Genomic DNA, 21,021 nt, shown 5'->3' with positions numbered 1-21,021 from the left:
TTTTTATTTTAAAAATAAATCATTCCGAACTTAGTTCAAGTGAATGAGACATCTATTATAATTCTATAGTTTGGTCCCTCGTCCAATAAGTATTGAACTGAAAAAAATATTAATAGAATTTAAATAATAAAATAAAATTAAGTCCAATTGTACCAAATGGTCCTAGTCAATAAGACAATTCCCAGTTTAATCCTTACTATTTTAAATTTCTCAATTTAACATTCAAGGTATTGAAAACTCTCCATTAGGTCCTCATAATGTTGTTTTTTTTTTATAAAAATTTGTTAAAAAAAAAAAGCCTTATGCCCCATTAAATTATTATTCTATGAACATATATGGGACCACATGGAAATGTCGTTTAAAAAGATAGATTTTTTGACGAGTGAGTTTGATTTTGAAGATAAACGAGTTGATTGTCTTATGTACCAAATAACATCTAAGTGGCTAAAAATAATGAACGAAGCTACCATAAAGTGGCTGCCAAGTGCCACATAATACCTCGTCGAATGTAGATTCGAAAATGTTCCCACATTTTAATAACTACTAGATATAGATTGAATGTATTTTTGTGATTTTTCTCTCATAGACCTAACGATTTAAAATTGTCGGTCATATTGTAACGACCTTCTCTAATAAACGAGTTGATAAAAGAATAGTAGAATACATTGATAAAACAATAGTGGGATGATATAATTTTTATTTTTTCTTAACAAATTTCTCACATTTTTTACAAATAACTTAATTGAGATTTTTTTTAATAATTGAAACCAAATTGGTCCTTTATAGAACAAAATTGAAAGTTTTCCAAAGGGACCATTGTCTATGTTTTGCCTAAATACTTACTGTATATATACATATTACTATTACTATTACAGGAAATTGTCTGTAAACTTTCTGAAAATGGAATTGCTTCTTTTGTTTTGTTTTCTTTTATTTTTCTATTGAATTTATAAAGTTTTCTTAATCATGACGTTAGGTTCTGTTTGGCTGCGAGGATATGATTGCGAAAAACTTTTTTTTTGGGCTTTGGGATATGGGCTTTTGAGTCATGGGCCCGAACCAGATGGCAGATTACAAGGAATTTTCAAAAGAAATAAATTTATGATATATATTCTTTTTATTTTTTTCCCTTTCTTAAAAGGTAGTTAATCAGGAGTATAGTTCGAGTGGTAAGGAACCTATCTTTGACCAAAAGTTATGCTCGATTTTCTTAATTAGGAGATAGATGCCTTAACCACTTGAGCTATGCTCGGTTTGGCAAAACTAGTTGGATACTTATTAAAAAAAGAAAGAAAGTTGAGATACTATTTTGGTCGGTTCAAATACTTTTAACTTTGATTCATTTTAATCACTGCATTTTTAAAATGTCTATTTTCATCTCTATTAATTTTATCAAGTTTCATAATTTGTTAAGTTGAACTACATCTAATTTTCAAATATGCCTTTAACCTAAGAGTTAAAAAAAAAAAAGATTATCCAAAAATACAGAACAACTAACACGAACTCAAATTCAATTTAGAAAAATAATATCTTTAACTTAACAGCAATTGACAAATTTTTTTTATTGTATATTATTATCATGGACTAGGTTCGTTAGTTGAATCGATTCAACTTGATAATAGGAATGTTCACGGGGTGGTGCAGAAATAGGGACTCCCCCATTTCGATCTCCTTCCTCCATTCTAATTATTATCATTTTAATTTCTCCAATTAAATATATAATTCTAAAAGAAAAATGTTTAAACCGTCCCATAAAAATAATATAGTATTTCATCTAAGTCCAACAATATTAGAGTTTATATATATCTATATATAGGTAGAGCAGAGATTTCGTGCCTCTATTTAGAGCAGGGTTAGTCTGTTCCCGCGAGGAAAATGGACACCTCTGCTTGATGGATCGACCCAATCGATACGAGTTAGTTCGGGACCGAAGACGATATGTATTCGGTCAATGTACGTAAAGTCCAATGAGTGCAGCAACGAATGGATTATGGAAACATGTCCAAACCAGCCTTAACTTTGTAACATTAATACGTAGTCTGCTTACAAAGCCGACATGTCGTTCTCATTTTAGAGGGAAAACAAAGCTCCTACGCTAACCGACAAGACCGACAGCTGATGAGTCATGTCATACTTTGTTGTGTTTTTTGTTTAATTTTATTTTTTCTCTCCAAAGATAGATGAAGTTATGAACATTGAATTTAGAACTAAGAATTGGCTGAGCCCAACGTTGTCCAAAAACAACCTTTGTCCCGTACTTGTAAACATTTTTTTTTAGTTTTCCTATTCATTTTATATGTTTCTAAAAAATCAGTCCCAATGAATCAAACCGACCGAAGATCGGTCGGTCAATTTGATGAATGGTTTAGTCAGTGTCGGTTTTTGTAAAACTAAAAAATGATTGGTTTAGTCGGAAAATTAGTTTCTAATTGAACCAAACGACTTCTAGTTTATTTTAAAAGATAAATACAAATCGATACATTGTCCAGTGAATTACATTCTGTTTCAACAAAAATACATTGAAAAATCTAGCAGGTGGTATAGTAAATAACTTTTTGTTATATTTTTTAAATTTGCCTCCCTAAGTCCCCTTATTTCTTCTTTCACCTCCATCTTCATCTTCCTTTCTCTCGTCAAGCCTCTCATTCCCCTGTCTCTTCGCCCTCGTAAGCTTTATGTTTTTATCCATCTCACGAGGTTTTCACTCTTTTTATCTGGTTAAAATTAGCTTAACCTTACGTTTTCAATTTCAACCAAAATCGACCAACCAACGATGTAGTCAGTCTTCTATGAATAAAAACCGATTTGTTGGTCAGCTGTCGATGTCAGTTTAAGCCCAAAACTGATGCTGAGCAATCGATGATATGCACCATTACTTCGAATGTAAGATCCAGATAATATTTGATACATGGAAATCCAAACTATCCATCATTAAAATTTGTTTCTTTAATATTGAGAATTTACTATATATAAAAGGTAAAATTGAAAATGATCAAAGTTAACTTACCTAAGAGAATGCCAAATTTGAATTTGAACCTAACTTATTGATTAAGATATCATAAATCACCTATATATTATATATAGTAGGTGAGTCTCTTATGATATAATTTTTTTTAATGTGAGAAAATAATTAAAAAAAGAAAAGAGGGCTCTGAGATGTGAAGGAAGATTGTAAAATCTGATCATAAGAAGTCGCGTGGGACCAAACAGAAAGTGCACCTAAATCTATTTATTAAAACTCTTAAAGCTCTGCCATGAGAGGTTTGTGAGATGTACTATGGACCTCTCGTGGCAGAGCTTTTGTCTATTATTGAAAGCATGCGACTCAAGACAAGATTGAATCTGGTTTCGAACTTCTCTCCTATCTAATTCCAGTTTATGCATAGAGATGTTAATCAAGTTGTTCATAGAATTGCTTCAAGAGCTTTTCTAACTTTCCATCCTGACTTTTAAATGAAACTAAGAGAGACACTTATATATGAAATATTTCTTTCAAAAAAAAAAAAAATATATATATATATATAACTCTTAAAACTAGTGCCTTTCTCAAAATAATAATAATAATAATAAACTACTCAATATATTTAATTTTGTTAACATTTAACAAACAAACTAATTATTCAAAACGTTTCCATTCTTAGAAAACAAAAAACCAGTTGGGATAAGAATCAAATATAACATAATGCAGGAATAAAAAAACCAGTTGGGATAAGAATCAAATATAACATAATGCAGGAATAAAATTAATTGGTGTTTAATTGCATTAAGATTTTTTTTAGTAAAAATGGAAAAGTGAGAGATCGAACTCACACTTCTTTTCTTTTTTAAATAAGAACTCATAAGATTATAAATATATGTCAATTACGTGGCTTTCGCATAGTAATAGATTTTACGGACGGAAAAATCCCTCCTCCTATCAATTTTCATTATTTATTTCAAGGACCCACATATTTCCTTCTCCATTTATAATTTCATCAATCTTATTAATCTTATTTTCATCATGTTATTATTAATTAATATCACTAAAGTTGTTAAAATAGAATTTCACTATTATTAAATATCATAATAATAAAATTAATTTATTAATATTTTATATCAACCTAATAAAAATTATATTTTGATTGTAATTTTAATTTAATATTTTTCAGTCAATAGATTCGTGAAATCAGGTAGAAATAACATTCTCGTGAAGGAAGAAAAAAAAAACAAAAAACTCGTCATCTACATCTACACGTAGTTGTCAAAAAAGTTAAAAGAAAAAAAAAACGGACAGTTGCAATTTACAAATTAGACCCTGTATTACCTGTCTCGATGACGCGTATTTTTCTTAAAAAAATAAAAATAACTGTTTTTTTTTTCTTTTTAGTACAAATAAAAATAGTGTTGCAATATATATATGTTCCCTTTGAAAAATAATGTCAGAAAAAGAACGCTAAATAAAAACCACAGAATTCAATGCGGCGGTTATCAAATTTTACCCACGGCTCAAAAACGACAAATTCCACAAGGAAAAAAAAAATTACAATTCAACTATTTGCAATAATGTCTGCGGTTTGATAATGTTCTAAGCTATAATTTCGTAAAATTTTTCAACTAATTTCCATGGCAGATAATCAATTTCTTTTCCACAGAATTGGTGACAGAGTAATCTTCAATTCTTTGTAAGCAAAAAAAAAAAAAAAAAAAGTAAGAACAGAGAGGAAGATCGAAGGCAGAACGATTCTGTATGGCGTCTGCTTCCTGAAGAGATCTGAAGCTTTTTCCATCTGTCAAAAGACGCAATCTCCTCCGGAATTTGCAGTGAATCCAAAAAATCTTTTCCTTCTGGCAGTTTCTTTGTTCTTTTTTCCCCACCGAATATCGATTTTTACTCCCACGAAAAATTCTAGGGTTCCTTCTTTCGTTTTCCCCCATTTTTTTCCTCTCGTTATTGAAATTCACGCTACTGCAACTGTGTCTGTCCGTACGCTTTTCTTGCTAGACGCCGTCGTTTTGTGCGCGCTGTTCGCAGTCGAAGACGCCGCCGCCGCCGCCGACGACGACGAAGACGAAGAAGAGATTCTCCAGCTCTTCTCCTGCGCTTCGTCGATCTCAATCTGTTCCTGCCGGCACTCTTTGCTACAGAACGGCGTGTTTCCTCTGAGATCCAATCCAATTCAGAGAAAATTCCGTCAGTAATTCTCGCACTAATAATTCATCCAAAAACCTAGAAATTCGAATCGCAATCACAAAATGTTGAAATCAAACACACACACACACACACACACACACACACACACACACCACACACACACACACACACACACACACACACACACACTCACCTATACATGAAAATGTCTCTGTTGAATCCGAGCGGCCTCCGGCAGAGGAAACAAGCTTGGAGGAAATGAGATTCCCCCCGGTGATCATCGCCGCCGCCGCCGCTGTGGTGTCGCATTCCGGTCCTCATGACGATGGCGAGAGAAGAAGAGAATTCGAAGTTCGAGTTCTAGTTCGATCGATTGGGTAAACTGAGTGAGCGAGCGAGCGCCGAGTGTGGGAGAAAGATCGGAGATCTCGGAGCGTTTTATAGTCGCCTGAATCGGTGAGGAGTGATCACCTGCTTCGCGGACCCACGGGAGCTCCGTGAACTCGTCAATAAGCTGAGAACTGTCTAGCGTGGAGGAAGCTGATTGGCTCGGGGACGGAAGTTATCGTGGGGTGCGAAGTACTGGAACATGTTAAAAATTTTGATTAAAGAAAGTCATTGTACTTGATTAAAATCCAAGTGGCGTTTATCTAAGATTCCATGGAGTTAATCTATTGGCACAGTGCATGCATCTATTTCTTAAAAAGGAAGGGACAAACAAAATTAATTTTTAGTCCTTCCTTTGTCTAATAATTAGTCCATCACACTTTTTCATGTTATTTACGCTCTAACATTATAATCTTGATCTCGATGGATATTAATGAAAAAATTATAAAAATATAAAAGATCAAATGTACGGTGAAGTTACGAAAATATCATTTCACTCTAGATATCTTCATCCAACCTATAAACATATAAAAATGTCATTGATGTGTAATTTCAATTATTAGGGTAAGAATAAAGGTTTATATTTTATCCATGCACAAGTTAGTTAGGAAAATTCTTAAATCGACAATAAATATATGAAACTAAGATTAAGGAAAAGTGATCCTACCTCAGAGAAGTATCGTGCAAATAAATTGTAACTAAGAGAACTTGACAGTCAAAATTTGAAGACAAGGGTTTGATGAAACTAAGAGAGTGTGCTTAAAGAAAAAGGTACTAGGGTGCAAACCACAAATAAAATTTTGACAATTTTAAATTCTATAAAATAGAAGATGGTTCGTTAAAATTTTAGTGTTAGCCAGCTAAAATAAACTATGAAAATGACTTTAATGGTAGTCCCTAAAAATAAAAGATGAGAATGACCAATAATCACCTAAGTATTATGCATATAAAAAAGGAAAATGCTTGGCTCCTTAATAGCAAGAAGAAATTTTGTTCTGACCGCCACTAAATATTTGCCAATTAAGAGAGGTAAATACAAAAATAATGATTTTTTTATAAAAAACAATGAGTTGTCAATTTTTAGATGTTGGTGAGGACAATATTTAGTCATCGTGGTTAAGAAGCCAAATATTTTTCCAAAAAAAAAAAAAACCGAAGTGGGCAGATAAGATGGAGGCTGAAATAATACAAGAAAAAAAAAGTGTAACCTTGATGAGGATATTAATAAGCTAGAGAGGATGGGATAATGACAAGGCGAGATTGAGAATTATGTGACAATTTCCAAAAATTATGGAAATTGCTAGAAGCTTATTTTTATTTTTATTTTATTGGGGGGTGAAAATAGGGTTTAGTTAAAATCCGGGGGCTTCTCAGAGAAAAAAAAACAACAAGCGGTACAAAATCTAGTTTCTTCTCTGACAGTCAGTCAATCCTGATCCAGATGCAGAAGGGGGCAGTATCAGTAATTAAGTGCAATGTCCAGGGGCAAAAACGACAATTCGTTAACGGCATCATAATTTCTCTGGAAGTCAAGGGGCCCAGGTCCCGCCAGAATTTAATATTCGGAATATTTTGATATTTGTTTTTAGAAAAAGCGAAGAAATCATTATTCTTGCTGACTAGATACTGGGCCCCACGGTCCAATCAGAAGCCGACAGCAACAACGAAGCATGGAACTCTTGGCACCACCTCCGAGGTCGTTGTCCACTGGGCCCCACTCCTCTGCCCGTGTCTGTCGGGCAGCGTTCCAGCGCTTGCCCGTCGCACGTGCACGGCAAACCGCAGCACCAGAAACAGAAAACCAAACCACGATCCAGCTACGTGGCGTGGCGGCTGTTTAAGATTAAAAGGCAACAAATAAAATGGATTTGAAATTTTGAGTATATTTGTTATAAATTTATGTTATCTTGGAATTGGAATTTTTGAAATCACCTTTAAATTTGCTACTCTTTTTTTATATAAATTTTTAGAATGTCTGTATTGATCAATAAATTTTAAGAAATAATACTTTGTTATTGTAGTTAGTTTACTATATGTTTTAATGTGTACAAGATATTATAAATTTTAATAATATTAGATCGCTGATGTAATTATTTAAATAAATGATATAATTATGTGTAAATTTTGTTATAGATAAGTGATTATAAATTGATCATAGAGTCAAAGCGAGTATAGCTCAACGTAATTGACATATATTTTAAAATAAGAGGTTGTGTGTTCATCCCCACCCTATGTGTTATACTAAAAAAAATAAAATTGACTATAGATAATCCGTGTAGATACTATAAATTAATTTATAATTTAATGATGGGTAAAATTAGAAGCAATAAAAATTTGTATTTGACCAGTGAATTTTTTGTTGGTTACAAATGAGTTACGGTCTCCAAAATGTTAGGCTTAACGAAAGTTCTTTTTATCCCATAAAAAAGAGAATTGCTTCCATGAAGAAATCTAAGGAAAATCATGATCTATCTAGACTCTTAGAACGTTAGATCCCATCAATCAACTTTGAACTATGGATTTAGTATGTTTCCATTTCTTTGAGTTTAATTCTCTTTAATTAAACATTGGCCAAAATCGACTATGAGTTTTAGTTTTTTCAATAATACAAGAATCACATAGGTTGATTTAAGTAAGTACTGGATATTATGTGAACATAATAATAGCAACACAAAAATAATTATTTTAAAATATAGCTAAGATATTAAAATATATCGATGATATACTAAAATAAATACATTCTAAAAGTTATTTAGAAGGAGAGATATTGCATTTCAACTTTCAACTATGTTATATTCTAATTTATTGTATTTTTCAAACGTCTTTTTAAATGCAATCATTATAGTTCATGGACTTTCAAAATTTATATTTTACTAATTAAACTTTAAAAGCAACCCTTTGTAGTTCGTTGCTGATATTTTGCTACATGATATTCGGTACTCAATACTTCTTCAAATAACCTATGTGATCATAAAACCACATTATTTGTTGGTATATATGCTTAAAGCCACATTATCTATTTGGTAGGAGAAAAACAAAGTAAGAACTAAAACAATAAATTTTTAAAATCTAGAAACAATTAGACATTTTATTCCTTTTGTTTTATCATTTAAAAAAAAAGACACGATCAAAGTTGAAGAGTTAAAACGGAACAAACTTGAAAATTAGAAATAAAAAAAAAAGACATTTCTCAATAATCAAAATAAAAAATTTTTTACAAGTTCACGAAACAAAATAAGATCTAATTTTTTAAATTTCAAATATCAAGGTCCCACATTTATAAAATATTGATTCAAATATTTAAAAATTATACAAATAAAAATTTTTGTGAACTTTTAAAATAGAAAGTATTTTAAAAAGAATTGAGACTAAAATAAAAATGAAATTATAAATAATATGGCGCCCCTGGTTATGAGATTCGTGGATCGGAGTGACGGGACTGTGCCACGTAAGATTGAAAAGTGGGCCCTCGACTGTTTTTTTTGGCGTTTATTAAAAGTCGAGATGACGTGGAATCGACGGACTGGTGGAGGAATCCAAGTTGTGAGGCGACACGTCGGAAAATAATTGATATTTGTCGTTTATGAATTATGTTAGATTGAAAATGAAGATGCTGTTTGAAATTATTTACTTCCATTCTAAGTCAATGAATTTTGTTTTGTTTTTTATTTTATTTTATTCATAGTTTTTAATTGGAATAAATTTGGCCATATATTTATTTTATTATTGTTAATTATTGATGAATATATATATATATATATATATATAGTTGTGGTGTGTTAGTAAACTGGTTCTGACACCACATCTATTTAAAAAAATAAATGAAAAATATTTAAATTTATAGTTTATTTATATAAAAAGTTAAAAAATCAATGATGTGTTTTATTATAGCATTGGAGTTTGGAGTGTGGAATATAGCTTCTAATATATACAAGTCTTTCTTTAGTTTGAAATTCTTTTGGTATTGACTTTTTTAAGAAAAATTTTTTTGGTAAACCATTTGTATTATGCCACATGACCCACTTGAGTTATTGTTTTATTAATTGTAGTATGAAGAAATTTTTTGGAATTTTTTGGAAATTTTTTTCTATATTTTATTACAACTCTGTGTTTCTTTGATGCATTGTTAAGAATCCATCGACCAAAATGTTAAAACGCCTTAAATATAAGACGTCAATTATCTTGATCATGTCATAATATCTTGATTTGTCTCAAACCTCAACATCCACATTCTCGCACCATATATAATGCTTACTCCTAATCAATCAGCACCACAATATTATGGTGTACGCTACCTGACGACCTTCACGTAGTTGGACTTATATTTTCCTTACGTTTCTTTTTAAATTTTTTCTTTGAGTGTTTTCATACCTGATCCATTATCCTTTGTACTTTATCCTAACTCTATACAATCCTCTAAATGGGCTCACAACAGAGTTTTCGTGTTCGAACCACACCTATCTATTATTTAGGCATCTTACAAATAAAAAATACAACGGAGCTACGAGAAGTTTAAAACCTCACCGCAATCATGTCAAAGGAAAACTTCTCCAACACAACTTAAAATATATGGTGAAGCTCTAAAGAGAGAGACCATAATTTCATATGCAACATAGACAAGTTTGTCCTTTGTAGATTTTCTTTGTAGGTAGCCTTGTTGGGTAGCTAATTGGCCTTTGTTTGCATGATAGAGGTCTAATTTGTTGTTATCTATCTAGCCATAAAACTAGAAAGTAGACATGAACTATGCAATTGGACAATGGGGGTCAATTAGTAGCTAGGCCAAAGGCTTTTTTAACTCTTTCTTATTTGATGATTGATTAGATAGAACATCAAGATTTTTTTTTCAAAGAATTAATAGTGGCGATTTCTTGAAATGAAGAGATGTGGTCCGAAATGATTGACGGAAGGTTTTCTCTTTCGTTTTTCTTTTTGGGTATAAAAAACTATGCTCGTATGTAGAGTTATTGTCATCTACATTTGTAAGAAGTGATTTTAAGAGAAAATATTCTTTATCCAAAGTTCTGGGGACTCATGATAAATGTTTGTATGGTAGTTCGAATATGAAATAAAAGATAACAAGGATTAAAAAAGTCATAAAAGTTTAATTATACGTCTCGTTCACGTAATTTTTATTTATAAATATCAATTTCGATAACGTATCTTTAAAAGTTTTGGTTTTGTTTATGTCATTTTTTTTAATTATTATTTTCAGAGTTTAGGATTTAGAATTTGTTGACTAAGTTTATGCTAATGTTAGTGTTTTTGTTATATTTATAACAATATTCATTAATATGGAGGAATATTAGAATTACGTAAAGAAAATTAAAGGTTTTAAAAACATAGGAATGAAATTGACATGGAAGGACAGACTACACGATATAAGATATTATTTAATAAAGTAAAAAGATGCCTTAATAAACGTGGGTGTGCATATTAAGGATTATAATTTTAATATAAAAATTGTAGGGTTCGACCAACTTGAGTAGATATCTTCGACCAAAAAAATTGCAAGTTCGAATCTTGATCATCCCTACATGTTGTATGATAAAAGAATAGGGCTACATGATTTTTATAAGGGCATAGTTGTCAATCCACATGCCCAAATTAATATAGTAGGCTAAAACTTTAAAATTAATCTTTATACTAAAAAAACCTTCAAATTTTATTGCCATTCCTTATTTCACTATGTAATAAATAGCCAATATGCAACGGAGCTTCTTAGAATTTTTATCACATGAAAACAAAGTAAACAATAATTAAATAAAAGATAAATTTCCAAACAATACAAATAAAGGTTAAAATCAAGTAATATGCTCTTGCCTTAGCTTTGTTTTTATTTAAACATTTAATCCTTATAGTTTAAAAAATAATATAAAGATTATTTTCTATAAGTTCACATGTCAACATCTCGTAGCCTTCATGTCACATCCTAGCTATCTTGTTCCCTTCTTCGATTGAAATTCAAAGAGTCGTTTATAGATAAAAAATACATGGCAATCGCACCTACGTCATATAAAACATACGTAGATACAATATCAAAAGTTTTGCTCAATTGAAAATTGAATATAGAAAGTAAATTAGAATATTAACAAAAAAAAAAACATTACCGAAGGTCTTATACAAAATATTCTGATATAATAAAATATAACGACTATTTATCAAGGAAATTTATAGTATGAGTAGGTAGTATGAGAATATTAGAAATTAAGCGAGTGATGAAAATAATTAGAACTAAGTTTTTTTTTTTAATTACAATCGAGTTTTATACTTTGATTTATCAAAATTGCATTTTTTTTATGTTCAAATAAGCCATCAACTATTTTTCGATTTGATTTAAAAGTCGAAAATTGAAACGATAGCCAAAATATGATGGCTTACTTTTCTTTGGTACGATGTTGGTGTTTATTTGTCTTGATTACCACACTTATTTTGTGACAATATTAGTGCGCTCCACATGTTGATTTTATCCCATGTTTTATGCAAGATCGAATTGCGTAGAGTATTTTAAAATGATTTATATAAATTACACAATAATGTTTTAAAACTTTGTAATGGTGTATTTTCTAAGAATTTCTATCAAATTTTAGATATTTATTTGCTAAGTTTTATAGGTTGATATGAAAAGTTGAAGGGTAAATTTGGATTTTAAATAAAGAGGGAATTTGGGCAAAAGAAAATGAAAAATAAGACAATATAAAAAGAAAGTGAGATTTAAAAAAATGGCATATATCATATATTTATATAATTAATCACATCATTTTAATAAAACGATTATGTTTTATTCGTTTTCCGTTTCTTAAATTTCTATTATTTTCAAAATATAAAATCACAAATTTAGAGTCGATCATTTAAACTTTCTTACTTATAAAAAAAATTGATAAGTGATAATACCTTCGTTGAGGTATGCTCGAATTGATGCTAAATTTTTGTCACCATATCAAATGAATTTTGACAAAGATATAGAGATAATAATCTAACATTTATTTATTTACAATAAACAAATTAGACTAACCTTACCTAATAATTATGATTACGACTAAAAGAGTCTAAAAGTAATTATGATGAAATTATTATTATTACTTTTACATACTAAAGTTTGACTTATTACCATATAAAAAATCGATGTTTCAATTCTTGGCCTTGTTGTTGTTGAAGTAACAAAAATTGACCACTTAAGCTATTTGTAGTTCCGCTAGATATCAAATTCAAATCAAATTAAAGTAGGGAGAACCAAAACATAATTTAACTTTACTTATTTAATTTTCACAACTTATGACCTAGAGTGGTAAATAATGTATTGAGTCTATTGACCCAATTCAATTATGTCCACGTGGGTCGTGTTGACAGAAACATAATTTACCTTTATTATTACTTAAATTGTTTAGGTTAAATTATTCAAACGCCTTTAAATTTGGATGTTTAGTGTTAGTTCATTATCGTTTAAAACAATTCACTTCTAAAACAAGTGAACAATGAATGGTAAATGTTACAAATATCGGTATCACTAGACAATTACTTTTTTAAGTCATATTTACCATTAATTTTTTGAATCACTCTCAAACAACAATTGTCTTACGGCCGTTATTGGTTATTAATATACCATTTATTTTTTTTAAGTAATATTTTTTACTGTTCCGAGACTTCTGAAATGGTCACCTTACTTGGTATTACTTCTGTCTCTCTGGTTAAATGGGATCGCACTCGAATATTTAGCAATAAAAAAAAAAAAAAGAGAAATATTACTTTTCATTTCCGTAAAAACATAATTTGGCGGAACAGTTTTGACGAACCAAGCGCCCCGCTAACCCACCAAACTCAACAGTGGACGCAGCGCCGTCGGTCCGATTCCGGCCCTCGGCCTCCGCCGTGGAGGGTCACCGGCGTCTTCGTCAGGGAGACCTCAGCTGAGGCATGAAATCCACGAAGTCCGTGCTCGAGCTCTGGTGGTTCTTCGCCATAGCTGCCTGCATCAAGCTCCTCCTGATTCCATCTTACCACAGCACAGATTTCGAGGTCCACCGCCATTGGCTTGCTCTCACCCACTCTCTCCCTCTCTCTCAATGGTACTCCGACGAGACCAGTCAATGGACTCTCGATTACCCCCCATTTTTTGCATATTTCGAACGCTTCCTTTCAATTTTCGCGGGTTTCGTCGATCCCCAAATTGTGCATCTCCAAAATGGTTTGGATTACAACTCGAATACCGTCGTGTACTTCCAGAGAATTACCGTTATTGTATCCGATTTATGTCTTCTTTATGGGGTTTTTAGATTGACGAGGAATTTGCATCCTATGAGGCGGAAATTGATCTGGGTTTTGGTTGTTTGGTCTCCGGCGCTCGTGATTGTGGACCATTTGCATTTTCAGTATAATGGATTTCTTCTTGGGATGCTTCTGATTTCTCTTTCGTATTTGGAGGAGGGGAGGGATTTGATGGGTGGGTTTGTTTTTGCAGTCTTGTTGTGCTTCAAGCATTTGTTTGCTGTTGCGGCACCTGTTTATTTCGTTTATTTGTTAAGGCATTACTGTCGGGGAGGATTAGTGAGAGGTTTTGGACGGCTTACAATGATGGGATCTGTGGTTGTGGCAGTTTTTGCGGCAGCTTATGGACCGTTTATCTATCATGGCCAGGTATAAAATTCTGCCTCTCACTGTTTGAGCTTGAAATTTTGTTTTTGGCAGGAACGTGTAGTTTCTAGGCGACCAATTTACTTATATGTTAATTTTATCAGCACGAATATGGTATATTGATTTTTCTTGCTGTATTCTATCTTCTATGCGTGGATTTGAGATGGGACTTAATTATAATTTGAAGTATAAGTTAGTCTGCGAGGTCGGCAAGAGGACTACTGAGAACTGAAATCTGGTATGCAGGGTATTGCGAGATGTTAGGAATATATTAAAATGATTAAATACTATAACCTTAAGTTTTTGGGTTTAGTGGTGATTTAATGTAGCATCGAAGCATGTTCAAACTTCTATAATGTTATTTAACCTTGAATTAATACTGATAGTCTCTTGGTGGGTCTTGTGCTAATTTTTGAACTCTGGGAGAATGTTAAGAGTGTATTTTAGAAATTGAATAAGTTATAATCTTAAGCTTATGAGTTTGGTGGTGATTTGATACTAGAGACACTTCTAATCCCATCTTTTCACTTCCTAGGTACGTGAATCACCTCTCTCTTGAGATTGAACTGCCCCAAACTTTATGCGCATTGCATAGCATGTCACCTCATATTACTAAACAAATTGATAGTTTCTCTTCAGAAAACTAATCGACATGTATGTTCTGACTGCATTCCATTCTATATCTGTATTTCTAGCTTTAGGTTCTTAGTGGCAGCTCTAGTTATATTACCAGATGGAACTTCACTAATAATCATGATTTCCATGGAAAAATATATGACTACTATTATGTTCCTTGCAGATGCAGCAAGTCATTCGACGCATGTTTCCTTTCGGCAGGGGGCTTTGCCATGCATATTGGGCCCCAAATTTCTGGGTTTTTTATATTTTACTGGACAAAGGACTGTCCATTTTCCTTAGAAAACTTGGTTTTAGTATCAAGATACCAACGGCTTCATTTACCAGTGGTCTGGTTGGTGATTCATCTCCATTTTCTGTGCTACCTCAGGTAATTTCTATGATAAACTAAATCTACTCGTAGAAAATTGAGATAGTATTGAATTCTAGTCAGCCCATTCACAATTTAGACCAACCGTTTACTTTGTCGTGAACTGATTTTTAGACTTCTAAATCAATATTTGTTGTTAGTCTAAAAAATTTTCGTTACACTCTAATCTTAGCGTTCAAGCAGCTATGCTTTATGCTTTCTTTCACGACTGGCCCTGTTTGTTTCCACTGAAAGAAAACATTTTCATAGGTCCAGTTGTGCTAGAAATTCTTTGCTTCGTTAATTTGTAAGGTAGGTATTCTGTGGTCTACGCATTCTGATGCACAACATAATATTTTATCTTCTTCAATTTATTGCATTTTTGTTAATCACCTTGAGATTGAAACTTTGATTTGTGAATCCATTGAATGGCAGATCACTCCCTTGACAACCTTTGTTCTGGTGCTGCTATCTTTGTCTCCTTGCATAATCAAAGCTTTCAAAGATCCTCAGCCGCGGATGATCACTAGATGGGTGGCCTATGCCTATACATGTGGTTTTCTATTTGGGTGGCACGTTCATGAGAAGGCATCACTTCACTTTGTAATTCCGCTTGCCGTTGTCGCGGTGCAGAGTTTGGAGGACGCAAGGCATTACTTCTTACTATCAATTGGTATCTTCTTTCCCTCTGTCTCACTATGTCATCGGCCTTTATTCTGTCGTTATTTTGGAAATATTTCATTAGGATCTTCCCCTTTTAAGAACATTCCATTATTTATTGATTAGGATCTTGACACTGCTTAAGGTAGTTGCTATGCTGGTAGATGTTTCATAGATAACTTCCATGGTGATCTGATCTGAGTTTGTGATGACAAAGTTAAAGCTACTATTTGATCTAGAATTAGGATAAGGGCCAATCTTTACATTATGCTCTTAAATGTAATTTCATTACTTTTTGGCTACAACATCATCATGGTTATCACAAACACGTGGTCAATGGCCTTGGATATTATGTCGATTATTTTCTTTTCTTTTCCACTAAAAATTCATTATAGCTCTTAGCGTGAGAGTACTATTAGGAATAGTTTGAGAATATTATTAGTATATCAATGGTAATTAGTTAGGGGTGAGTTGTTATAAATAGGAGTAGTAGGGAGAAGAGAAGGATATCTTGGAGAATAGTTTATGGCGAGGAACTTGAGACAGTTCTTGGAAGAGAGATAATCCATTCGAAAGACTCTTGATGTTGTAATTTCTCTTTGGATATTGCAATATAGTTACTTAGTTCCTTTAGGATATTTAGGTTCCTTACACTCACATGTTTCCATCTTCAACTTTCAAGCATCGTGTCACATGTAGGAAACTCGATTCTTTTGGTGGTTGGCTCTTCGAAGGACTACCACCAATAGTCATTCTCATAACAGAAACCTTTCTTTTTGTCTCAATCTCGAGATATTGCAGGGGAGGTTTGGAGGGGTGCTTTAGATTTAGAAAAAGAGGAAGAAGTAAGAACACAGAGACTTTTTAAGATGAAAAATCGATGAATGGGCGGTTTGATCTATTTTTGTGGTTTGCCTTCCCTCACCCCTTTGATGCACGCTATTGTGGCCAATCTTCCTAACCACGCTACACGTGTCTCTTATCTTTTAAAACAAAAATTATAAAATTATCTTCCATCCTTTCTTTTTATGTTTCTTCCCATCTAATATAAATGCTACATTACTTTTTTCATGCAGTGTCTTGCTATTCCTTGTTTCCTCTACTCTTTGAAGCCCAAGAATATCCCATAAAAGTGCTGCTATTGCTGTTGCACTCCATTCTGATGTGGTTAGGCTTTTCTGGACAATTTGACAAAGGAGATTCAGTTAAACAAACCACATCAAAGACGAAGCGACGACAAGTACAAACGAAGGGAAGTATGACTGCAATTGGAGAAGCGTTCCATGTTAGATTCGTCGAGAAGGTTTATCTTGTCGGTCTCTTGGTAGTTGAAATCTGGGCTCAGTTTTTGCATCCTTTTGTTCTAGGTGGTAAGTTTCCTTTTGTACCACTCATGTTGATTTCTATGTATTGCTCACTTGGAGTCATGTACTCTTGGATTTGGCAGTTGAAATGGATTCTTAGGCCTCCTCCTAATTGAACTATTGTAGTTGGTTCTTCATGTATTCACACTCTACACTGATCATTGGTAGAAGTTTTGATTTTCTTTTGAAGTGGCAATTTCATTTCAATTCTTATAGCCAAAAAAGAAAAAGAACACACTATTTGATGGTGTTTTTTAAATCTGAAATGAAATCGTGTCTTCAACCTACAATTTCTTCAAGGGGCCTGCCATACCATCGAAACTCTTCCAAATACTTTAAAAAACCTCATCTTTTAAAACTGTCAAAAGTACCTTATTTCTAGAAATATTATTAAAATATATAACATTAATAAAAAAATTCCTACCATTTGGGTTAGTGAAAAAAGCCCTTAACCAATTAGTAACATGACCAAAGTTGTTCTAAATTTCCCAAAAAATATATAACCATTTTAAAATACTAAAAAAAAACTTTCTAACATACAACACTTGCAAATTGGCTCTTAGACTCTTCCTTTAATTCAATATACAACAAAAATTTCAATCCTCCCGACTCGTATGATTCTCCTTCCTCGACTTCGATTCTGTCTCCTGGTTTTCAATAACCCAGAAACCACAACCATCTCTTCTTTATAAGTTCTATAGACCACTTCGTCTGTAACGACTCAGAACACATAGCAGGCGGCCAAAGATCCTCAATCTCACTTTCACATCACCGGAAATGAAAAACAAGAAAAGCTCTTATAAGAGAGAACGAAAAACAACAAAACCATAAAAGTATTATTCCAAAAAGCCCCATTGGAGTGAGCTCTACTGCATTCAACACCACTTCCACTGAAGCAGCCCCTCTTTTGCTTGATCCCCAAACCATGATTTTCAAGAACAAATGTTGAGTTTGTCTTCCCACTACTGAACAAAACACACCACAAGAATGGCCCTTTATGATGCACCCTTACCATCCCCACCCCCACCTCTGTGTGAGACTTGTTCCTCAACAGAGCAAGGGCTTTCTTGTCAGGAACGAGCACCTGGGAGAAGGCAACCGATGGCTCTAAATACTTGGATTGACAGGCCAAGATCTGACCGGTTATCGTGTCGAAAGTCGGCAGCTCGACGCCGCAGTCTGGAGCGAAGATTTCTATGAAGTCGTCGGATGATGGACTGCAATTGACTGTGTTGTTGCTTGTGCAGTTTCCTTTGCAGAAGTTGACGAATTGCAGCGCCATGCATCCGAGACCGGGGCTGTCGCTTAGGTGAGAGAGCTTCTCGGTGGTTCGGTTTTTGTTGATAATATCGACAAGATCGTTTGCTGGGTTTCCTGCAGAGTAAAGAACGAAACTGAATTACCTATAAATCCATCCAGCCTAAACAATGTGAAATGAAAAATGATAACAACTTCAACATTATTCTTTACATTCCTCTGATGTTATGCATAACTTTCAATACCAATTATCCAAAATCAAGAAAAGGATATATCACTCATAATACCCAATTCAAAATCAATGGAAATGAACATCAAAATATGATAATGCTATCCTCTTATCCCAAATCAAAACCTCTCCAAACTTCCATCCCATCATGCCAAATCAAAGTTTCCAAGAAATCATAATCTCAAATGAACTACGAGCGATTTGCCGCAAACCCCACACCTTCTACTCATTTGGGCTCGGCACTTGCCCCATCAATCACGGATAGGTCGCGTGCCACAATGCCATCCATTTTCGAGGCTAGTTGATTCGACAGGTGATTGGAACAGTGTAAACTAATGGGTCTACTTGGACTAATCAATTAAAATCTCAAAGGCAAGGGAAAAATAACACTTCTCAACAACTTCCTTTAAGAAATGAGTATGGCAGAGGCAGACAGTTGGGTAATGCAATAAATTTGCTAAACTAAACTCAATCTCTTCAACACAATCACTATCATTTACAAGACAGATGAAAGATAAATCCAATGAAATCAAACCCATCACATTTCAGATTTAGCCATGGAAAGAAACAAGCAGAATCAAAGAACAGAGAAACCATACCATGGTTCTTGGAGGAGGCAAGAACAGAGAGCAAGAGATAACAGAGAATGAAGCCCTCAAAGACACAGAGCTTCCTCTCCATCACCATCTCCACACTGACTGTAAGATAGAAAGGGGAAAAGGGAAGAAAAATGAGGGATTTCCCAAAAGGAAGTGGGAAAGAAAACCCTAGTTGGGGAAAAAGGGTGTAATGGGGAAGGGAAATTTTCCTGGAAAAAGGAGAGGGGAGAAGAGAGTGAGAGATAATTGAAGAAATTTGTTGTAGAGTTTGTGGGACAGAACAAGAAAGTGGTGGCCCCAAGTAGCCGTTCAGCTCCTTAAAGAATGGGGTTTTTGAAAAATGGGATTTTTGAAGTGGGCCATTTATGGGTCAGATTCTACTACAGTGATAATGGAGGTACCCCTACCCCATCCAGCTGATTCCACCATGGCCCAAGCAGTAATTTGCAGTGAAAAAATTCTTAAATATTGGAAAAGGAAGTTGGTTTTAAATCTGTGTTAAAATGGTTGCAAACGAGAAGTACCAAAAATATAGTCAAATGTCACGGGTTCAAATCCTATCATCTCTACGTATTATTTATCATCTGAACAGTAACGAGGAATCAATTGAGATCCATACAAATTGAACATACATATACCAATCAATCTTTTTTTTTTATTTAATTTTTTGATATTCTATATGATATAATATATTCCGTTAAGGACAACCCCTCACGTAAATTGTTTTGAATGGGTAAATCAATCATTTGTTCGGATCTGACATTAATCCTCTCATACCTACTAATTGGTGTACTTGAGATGCATTTCCTCCAGCTCTCGAAAAGGATAAAGTTGTAAAATCGTATATTTTTAAAAAAATTTAAAATAATTTTTAAAAATTTGAGAGAAATGCAAAAAATAAGATTTTTTTTCTATTTTTTAATAATCTAAATAGGCGTCTGATTTTTATAGATGATTAATATAAAGATGGTTGATGACTGATGAGCATCTAAGTATTGTTTCTTTATTAGAGAATAATATCGATGGTTGTGTTTATTTAGTGTGTGAATGATATTTTTAACTTTGAATTGTAGTGTTTGTTATTGCATCATGAATTAAATGACGACGAGATATATTTTAAAAAATATAGGTAGATTGTGCAAAATTTGATGACAAAAAAAGTAAGAAAGTTGACAAATTTGAGTGTCATGATTTGGAAACTGATATGTAGTTTAAAAAATAGGCATGTTAACTGTGTGGCTCAGTCGCATTATTATATTTCTTATAGGTACACTGTTATTTTAAATAAGGTAACGCTTATTTAGTAAACATATCACACATTATTTAATTAATTGTATTGACGATATAAGATCATAGTTCAAAATTTATAGGCATAATTCAACCTTTTTAAAATTTTGGGACTAATCGTACAACCAAATAATGAATAGTATTTTCTTTTTTGATATTCGTGAGAGTCTGAACCAGCTTACGTGCATCTCGACTAATCTCACAGGACAATTGCCTGACCTATAACATTTGGTATCGATAAACACACCGAAAATTACTAATTTATAAGATAGGTGACTATCATAATTAATAACATTTTTAGACTCAATTTGTGGCCAATATTATATATATTTTTGTTTTAAAATTACAATTTAAACAATGAGTAAAATTTTAATAATATTTCAACTAGGGCTTTTTTGTTACTAATACTTCAATTAATTTTTTCTACGTGTACAATTTCTAAGAAATAGAAATATTTTAACTATTAAGCTATGTTTATATTAGCTAATATT

The 21,021-nt window shown here is 32.8% G+C and overlaps 3 protein-coding genes across 3 annotated transcripts; 1 reads left to right on the top strand and 2 right to left on the bottom strand.

The window, feature by feature from the left end:
* Window positions 1–4,533: 4,533 nt before the first annotated feature.
* On the bottom strand, window positions 4,534–5,552 carry LOC148210471 (FCS-Like Zinc finger 2-like). Its single transcript, XM_088126345.1, has 2 exons — window positions 5,325–5,552; window positions 4,534–5,139 (listed from the first exon to the last, which is right to left on the bottom strand). The coding sequence occupies exons 1-2, from the start codon at window positions 5,450–5,452 to the stop codon at window positions 4,938–4,940; spliced, it is 330 nt and encodes a 109-aa protein (XP_087982471.1). The 5' UTR covers window positions 5,453–5,552; the 3' UTR covers window positions 4,534–4,937.
* A 7,678-nt stretch (window positions 5,553–13,230) lies between these two features.
* On the top strand, window positions 13,231–17,347 carry LOC111022825 (ALG6, ALG8 glycosyltransferase family). The gene is made up of 4 exons (XM_022300097.2): window positions 13,231–14,152; window positions 14,949–15,155; window positions 15,570–15,807; window positions 16,871–17,347. The coding sequence occupies exons 1-4, from the start codon at window positions 13,433–13,435 to the stop codon at window positions 17,272–17,274; spliced, it is 1,569 nt and encodes a 522-aa protein (XP_022155789.1). The 5' UTR covers window positions 13,231–13,432; the 3' UTR covers window positions 17,275–17,347.
* Window positions 17,348–17,623: 276 nt separating this feature from the next.
* On the bottom strand, window positions 17,624–19,524 carry LOC111022775 (ferredoxin-like protein). Its single transcript, XM_022300022.2, has 2 exons — window positions 19,244–19,524; window positions 17,624–18,532 (listed from the first exon to the last, which is right to left on the bottom strand). Exons 1-2 carry the CDS (start codon window positions 19,329–19,331, stop codon window positions 17,922–17,924), a joined length of 699 nt encoding a protein of 232 aa, XP_022155714.1. The 5' UTR covers window positions 19,332–19,524; the 3' UTR covers window positions 17,624–17,921.
* Window positions 19,525–21,021: the final 1,497 nt, after the last annotated feature.

Source organism: Momordica charantia (assembly GCF_013281855.1).
Source record: "Momordica charantia cultivar OHB3-1 chromosome 7 unlocalized genomic scaffold, Mcharantia_2.0 BLBB01000007.1, whole genome shotgun sequence".
NCBI lineage: Eukaryota > Viridiplantae > Streptophyta > Magnoliopsida > Cucurbitales > Cucurbitaceae > Momordica > Momordica charantia.
Note: the sequence above shows the minus strand (reverse complement) of the source record. Positions and strands in the feature narration are given on the sequence as shown.

Coding starts and splice junctions, on each gene's coding strand:
- LOC148210471 (XM_088126345.1), bottom strand. CDS start 5,452: ATGAGGACCGGAATGCGACACCACAGCGGCGGCGGCGGCGATGATCAC. Junction 5,140..5,324: donor AGAGACATTTTCATGTATAG/GTGAGTGTGTGT, acceptor ATTGGATCTCAG/AGGAAACACGCCGTTCTGTA.
- LOC111022825 (XM_022300097.2), top strand. CDS start 13,433: ATGAAATCCACGAAGTCCGTGCTCGAGCTCTGGTGGTTCTTCGCCATA. Junction 15,156..15,569: donor CATTTTCTGTGCTACCTCAG/GTAATTTCTATG, acceptor ATTGAATGGCAG/ATCACTCCCTTGACAACCTT. Junction 15,808..16,870: donor TTACTTCTTACTATCAATTG/GTATCTTCTTTC, acceptor TTTTTCATGCAG/TGTCTTGCTATTCCTTGTTT.
- LOC111022775 (XM_022300022.2), bottom strand. CDS start 19,331: ATGGTGATGGAGAGGAAGCTCTGTGTCTTTGAGGGCTTCATTCTCTGT. Junction 18,533..19,243: donor TGCCTCCTCCAAGAACCATG/GTATGGTTTCTC, acceptor TTTACTCTGCAG/GAAACCCAGCAAACGATCTT.